The sequence below is a fragment of the Larimichthys crocea genome, chromosome XVII (genome assembly GCF_000972845.2).
Source record: "Larimichthys crocea isolate SSNF chromosome XVII, L_crocea_2.0, whole genome shotgun sequence".
Classification (NCBI taxonomy): domain Eukaryota; kingdom Metazoa; phylum Chordata; class Actinopteri; family Sciaenidae; genus Larimichthys; species Larimichthys crocea.
This window is the reverse complement of record NC_040027.1, coordinates 24,159,472-24,166,013: the sequence shown is the minus strand read 5'-3', so window position 1 is coordinate 24,166,013 and position 6,542 is coordinate 24,159,472. Positions and strand designations below refer to the sequence as shown.

At 37.5% G+C, this 6,542-nt stretch overlaps 1 protein-coding gene across 1 annotated transcript; it reads right to left on the bottom strand.

Moving 5' to 3' along the window:
• LOC104939951 (intestinal-type alkaline phosphatase-like) lies at positions 1-5,902 on the bottom strand. Its single transcript, XM_027290456.1, has 11 exons — positions 5,814-5,902; positions 5,155-5,271; positions 3,929-4,044; positions 3,309-3,483; positions 2,881-3,053; positions 2,635-2,760; positions 2,395-2,464; positions 1,828-1,962; positions 1,319-1,510; positions 1,088-1,204; positions 1-523 (listed from the first exon to the last, which is right to left on the bottom strand). Exons 1-11 carry the CDS (start codon positions 5,887-5,889, stop codon positions 258-260), a joined length of 1,563 nt encoding a protein of 520 aa, XP_027146257.1. The 5' UTR covers positions 5,890-5,902; the 3' UTR covers positions 1-257.
• Between the last annotated feature and the right edge of the window lie 640 nt (positions 5,903-6,542).

Below are 6,542 nucleotides of genomic sequence, written 5' to 3'. Positions count from 1 at the left end.
TAATATCATTGAGAAATGACAGCTTTATTAAAAATATTTCAAAAATAACTGCAACCATAATTTCATATAAATAAACTCAATGGAGTGTTAAAAGTCATCGCTCACTGATGCATTTCACAATAAGGTTAACGGAACCAACTTGAAATTAGTTAAAATGGCAGTGATCGCTATTATAGACCTCTTTAATTCTACACAGAAAGCGTGAATATATCTAATAGCACAATTATTACCCTAACCCTAACCCAAGGGTCGTCATCTTAGACAGAGCAGAGTGAGAGGAGAAGGAGACCCAGCAGGAGGAGCAAAAGGCTGGGGTGGATGGATCCAGCATGGTTGTCCAGTTCGCAGTTCTCATAGGGTTCTATGCAGGCAGCATACGCCATGACATGTGCAATGTAGCTCTGCTCTTGGACACCGTGGAAAAGGTGTGACATGGGACCTTTGGCAAAGATAGCTACATCATCTATGCCGTGGGTCTCTGAATTAAGAGGGACGGGAGTCTGCTGACGGTAGTCCTTATCCGCTGAGAGAGAATGGAACAAATCAGCATTAGATAATTCTATATGTTTTTCTGTCACATCTTTGCAAACCTACAGTTTGGACATAGAGAGGGTTAAGATAAGATGAACGCCTGACAATATGATGAAATCCAATACAGTTAAACTCCAAACAACTGATTCAAATCTTTGACTCAACAAAAACACAATATTAGCTTAATAATTGTAGTATTCTAGCAGAGCTATGGAAAGTACATTTTTTGATTAGATTATTTTTACAGAGGAATATATATTAGGGTCTATAATATATCATTTTAATTTTGTTGATATTAAAAGGTTCTTCTGTTTTTATTTGTGGCAGGAAAAAATATGATATTTGCTGTGATCAGACAATACATATTTAAAGAGACACTAGAGGTAATAGAGTTTATCATCTAGCTCAAAATGTGTTCCTGTGACGTTTATGTGACACTGAAGTAGATTGAGTTCCTCTTTGTGTCTCTACAGTACAGTAGGTCTAATGTTACGCCACAAGATGGAGCTACTATATTACAGGATCTTCTCCTGAATGATTATCAGTGCAGACTTACATGAAATTGTCTCATTCACATCTGGGCGAGTTCCATTGACAATCTGGTATCCTGGGCCATTTCCATACACAGCAGTGGTGAAGTGCTTATTGTCTTTTGCAATTGAGCGTGACACCCCTGTAAATTAATCAAATCAAAACAAATTAGTCTTTACAGGTTTGTTTGAACTTGGAACAACAAATGACATTCACCTTTTTATTATAAAATTGCCCTCAGCTCAGTGCATTTTACCTAAAACAGGGTTTCCTCTGGCAGCGCTTCCTCCAAAAGCAAAGACATGGGAGTGGTCAGCAGTGACCACAGTCAGAGTGTCCAGCTCACTGGTGAGTTCAGCTGCTCGCCCGATCGCCCGGTCAAACTCAACAGTCTCAGTGAGAGCTCTTTTGGCCTTCGTTCCATGGTGACCATGGTCAATTCTCCCACTTAATGTCCAAAATAAAAATAAGTATAAATAGGCATCATAATAAATACTAACCATGGTTTGGACAAAAAACTTTCCAAAATAATCTTACTATTATCTACATTATCTATATCGACTATTTTAAAGATAACCCCCCCAAATATAATCACTGGTGTTAAAATTAAATGATTAAATTACTGGTTAAATAATGACTTAAATTGTAATTTCAATAGTTTTCAATTTTTTACTATTTATGGTGTGAAATGGACAGTTACACTGATAGTTTAACATACTCTAGAATATGTGGTTGTTTGCCTACTGAGAAATAATTAACACTTATCTTCCACAAAGAGGTAAAACCCTTTTGGATTTTTGCTGAGAATCTTAATTGCCTTCTCCGTCATCTCTGTAAGGGAGGGGTCCATGGCTGGATCACGGTCAACCTCGTAGCGGCAGTCTCTGGGCTCAAAGAGACCTAAACGCAGAGAGAAACAGCAGCCTCATTTTGAAGAACTAAGGAATATATGCCTATTTTTAGAATGTGAATATCCACATCCACATAATTATATTGACTATATTGACTGTATTGACTACAAAATATAAATTAAATAAAAAATAGCCACAGACTACACACAGATGAGTGAGATAACTACACAATCATGTATTTTGGATGATGTGTTCCTGTGAGAATTGTCTTCAATTAATTAAAATCTGTCAAATCATAATAATAACACAGACTGGTGAAAAATTCTGGTTGGTTCACATAGTGGTCACACAGAAAAGATATGTAATTACATGGTAAGCTGTGAGAATGTAGTACTGTGTGTCTGTAATGTATCTAGAGTGACACATGTGAGGTGCTGTCCTTATACATGTACAGTATGGTGAATCAAACAGTTCTTCTTACCCATCAGGAAATCTGTATTTTTGGGGTTGACAGCATCAAAATCAGCTTTGTTCCAAACATATTTAACATTCTGTAGGCAAAACAAACAAATTAATTTTTGGAAGGGTGAGAGGAGGGACTGTACTGTTTTAACTCTATTATAACTATTGAAAATATGTTAATAGATAATATATAATAGAATATATAACAGTTTGCAGAGGGGGGGAAAAAAACATTCATTCAATCAAATCTACCATTTACCTTTTTGTTCTTTGTCCACTCTGCAACAAGATTTTGTCCATCAGTTCGGTCTCCTGTGTCAGATGGATACTCTGGATCGTGCGTCATATTGGAAAACATGTACTCACGACCTCCACCAAGAATGACCTGGATCAGACATAGTCATATATATTTCATACTCTATACATTTTAAGATTTATCAGATTCTTCTACACTTTTTCTTATACTTTATCTGCAGGTTGATGGATTTATTATATTAAGACTGACATTTATCTCTGTGTTGTGAACCAGCTGGTAAGCAATGTCACGGCAGCCATTTTGGATAGCCTCATCAGTGAGGTCAGAGTTAGAATACCAACTTCGGTCGGCACTGTGAGCGTAGTTTGCAGCAGGAGAGGCATGCTGCACTCTGGTTGTAGTGACAATTCCCACCGATTTTCCTAAAACACAGAGCAGTTGTGGTCATAACTGTGGAAATCTTTTTTTATACTGTACATACTGACATAGATAATGGATAATGGAGGCATTAGAGAAAAGCTATTGACCACCAAAAAACAGATTGAAATTATTTTCAAACCACATTGAAAAATAAGAGTACAGAGTAATCAACACAGACTCATAAACAGTGTCAGAGCAGATATGTCCAAGTCAAAATAAAACCACTGTAAAGTAAAGCTGTGGGAACCTGAACCTACCTGCTTGCTTGGCTCGGTGCAGAATCGATGTGACTTCATTCCCATGGCTAGCTTTACAGTTGGCCCTTGGGGTGGCAGCAGTGACTCCCAGGGTGCCGTAGTTGGCCTTCACACCACACGTGTAAGCTGTGCCTGTGCCAGCACTGTCTGGCATCTGCTGGTCCACATTGTACGTCTGCAGTGGCCAAATATAATTACACAAGTTAATATGAACATTTATCGTCTCTGGCATTTAGGTGTTCTTATCCTGAGAGTTAGAATAAGATTGTGTTCTTGGACTTGTTGAGCATTTACATGTACCCTCAACAACAAGCAATGCACTCTTGAATTTATGGTGTTATAAGTTAAGTTTAGTAGACCATTTTTTGGGATGGACCAGCAGTTTCTTTTGTTGATCCCTAATTAAACTGAGGGCCTAAGAGAGTGTTGCCCACTGTATTGATTGTAAAACCCCCTAAGGTCAAGATAAATTGACAACAGGCTACTTTTATCATCATATGATATGAAAGCTTGATAGTTATATATGTAGTTGTACACTAGTGACATTTGTACATTGTCTGCTTGATAGTGTCTTGAAAGTACAAGCAGCTCAGAAAAGTGTGTTGTCAGAGTGGGCTGACCTTAGACAGGGCTAGGTATGGGAAGGTATCCATAACCAGACTGGTCTCCTCCCCTGATTTTTCTGCCATCTGGCCTTTGAGGATCCGAGCGGCAGTCACTGTTGGTACCCCCATACCTGGAAACAGGTGGAAACACACCTGAGTATTAGATAACATCAACTAGGCAAGCACAGGGCTGCCATTGTGCTCCATAAACCTCATAAGAATCAGCTGATGATGAGATTTTAAAGGGCAGTGAAAGACATGGTGGATAATATGAAAAGGAAATATGGAAATGTTCCATATTTGTATTCTTTCTTTTGACTTCTTTTCACACTTACTGTATATATCTTCTTTCAGCATAATGTGTGAGGAACTATACATGTAAACCATGTCATGTGGTTATCTATTAACCATCAGATTAAATGTCTTTGAAAAATCAAGTCAAATATATTATAACATGCGGTATATACTTGATATTTGATTGCAAGGAGGGAGATGTTACAGAATACTCTCAAGCACTGATAAAATCTTCAACAAGCTGTTATCAGCATGTGTGTGGGATGGGGTGGCGGTGTCTGTAGCCATAAATCTATAATTCATTGATAAATTTATAATTGATCCAGTGGCATTGCCAAATACTTATCTTGGATTATGAACGCAGTAGTTTCATGACTAAATGACTGGTCAGGTCAGAAATGATCAGTCCATCTTGTTTGACTTAACTTGACTCTACAATGGAGTTATACATTGTAATACAATGTTGATAATCTATAACAGATATTTTAATCTGGTAGCCACCCATACTACCAGTTTAGAGATTTTAGAGTTGAATAAAATTTAATAGTTACCCTAAATCTTCAGCTATGTATCATGGACTTATGTGAACTCTTTGCCGTAGTTAACCTTTTTTGGTGTTCAGACGGGTTAAGCACACATGAGGAAATAGCTACACATGCAATGTAGACTGTGGTTTAGTTCATTTTGCTTTGCTTGGCTTTCCAAGCAGTAGTAGCTGCTGATGATCAGATGTCAAAATTCATCTTCTTCTACCCTTGAATCCACACTTTCTGGGGTCACAAAGTGCACTGGGTTTGAATTTCATTCTCTCTCCCGGTGAACCAACACCACAATGATGATGACAATCAAACTTTCAAGTTCTACTGGCTCCTTGTCATCTGGACAAACAAACTGAACTAAAGGAAGAAAATGCTTCACAAACGAACATCATTGTTTCTCAGACTCACCGTCCCCCAGGAAGAGGATGAGGTTCTTGGCCATGCGGACATTAGGCTGATTATTCAGGGCAGTGAAAAGAGCCTGCTTTGCTTTGTTGTTCCAGTAGCTGGCATGGAGCTCTTCCTCTATTAGAAAGAAGATATAATGACAGTGCTATTCACAACCAGTTGCTTATTAATTACTTTAACATCCACATGAGGTGCTGCTTTCATTTTGTGTGACTTGCAATAACAGGTTTGTTAAAACCAAGTCTTACATTGCTGATAATTACAATATGAAATAAGAGGAACAAAATCAAACTTTCCATACAAGGCAAAGATGGTGTGAAAATGAATAATACATAAGAACAAAGGAGAGGATAGCTGTGATCTGATTCCGCCATTGTGTTTTGTTATACATACATGGTTGTAAAAAAGTGAATGTTTCAGATCAGGTTTTTCTGCAGCATCATTAGAGACACATATTTGCATATCAGGAAAAAGCACTGCCTGCCAATTAATCATATTTTATCCTTGTCTCATATAACCTTTTTCTTCTCTTTTTTCCTTGAATTGAAAGTTGACATGAAGTGCACTGTAGCTATTGTGTTGTCCTTGAAAGGAAATAAGAAAGAGGAAAAAATAAAAGCAAAAAACAAAACAGCAGCAATATGTTAACAGATCCTTACCTGAGTAAGACAAAGTCCACTGCACTGAAATGAGAATCAATAATCCAGTAAAAATGAGTTTAGTTTTGCTTGCCATGGTGTTGGCAGATGTGAATATGCGAGTACATTAGAACGTATCCACACTATGAGCTCTGAACTTTTATAGCTGCAGCCAAAGAGCAAAGAGCACACGGAGGATCATTTCAATGTGAGCCAGAGGTCATATACAACACACACACACACACACACACACATACACACACACACACACACGTACACGTGCACACGTGCACACACATCTTACTAGTATTAAAAATAAATTATACATTCTTTATTTTGAAGTGTTTGTTTGACAGTGCTATAAATGTAAGAAATGTACAAGAATCTTTATTGTGCTGTAATAAATCTGTTATCTGTTTTTATGTTTGCATTGGAATACAGAACATTATCTGGTGAATGTTAATCAGGAAAAGCTTTAGCTTTTATTGTCCTATAGCCACCATGAATTATAATATAATGATGGTAATTATTACATTGTTTTATGGTGCCTGAACAGCTTATATTTAAGCTGGCCAGAATTCAGCCCACACTTAGTTAAAACTTTGTTTTCTAACAGAGCAAACAGAGCTAACAGAGCAATTTATTTGAATTTGCGGCAGAATTAATTGATAACATGTGTGTCTGTGTGTGCACAGGTGCGTCTGACTGTACATCTGTGTGATGTTTTCCAGCAGTGTGGTTAAAAAGCCT

Coding starts and splice junctions, on each gene's coding strand:
- LOC104939951 (XM_027290456.1), bottom strand. CDS start 5,889: ATGGCAAGCAAAACTAAACTCATTTTTACTGGATTATTGATTCTCATT. Junction 1,511..1,827: donor GTTTTACCTCTTTGTGGAAG/ATAAGTGTTAAT, acceptor TTTGGACATTAA/GTGGGAGAATTGACCATGGT. Junction 1,205..1,318: donor CAGAGGAAACCCTGTTTTAG/GTAAAATGCACT, acceptor ATTAATTTACAG/GGGTGTCACGCTCAATTGCA.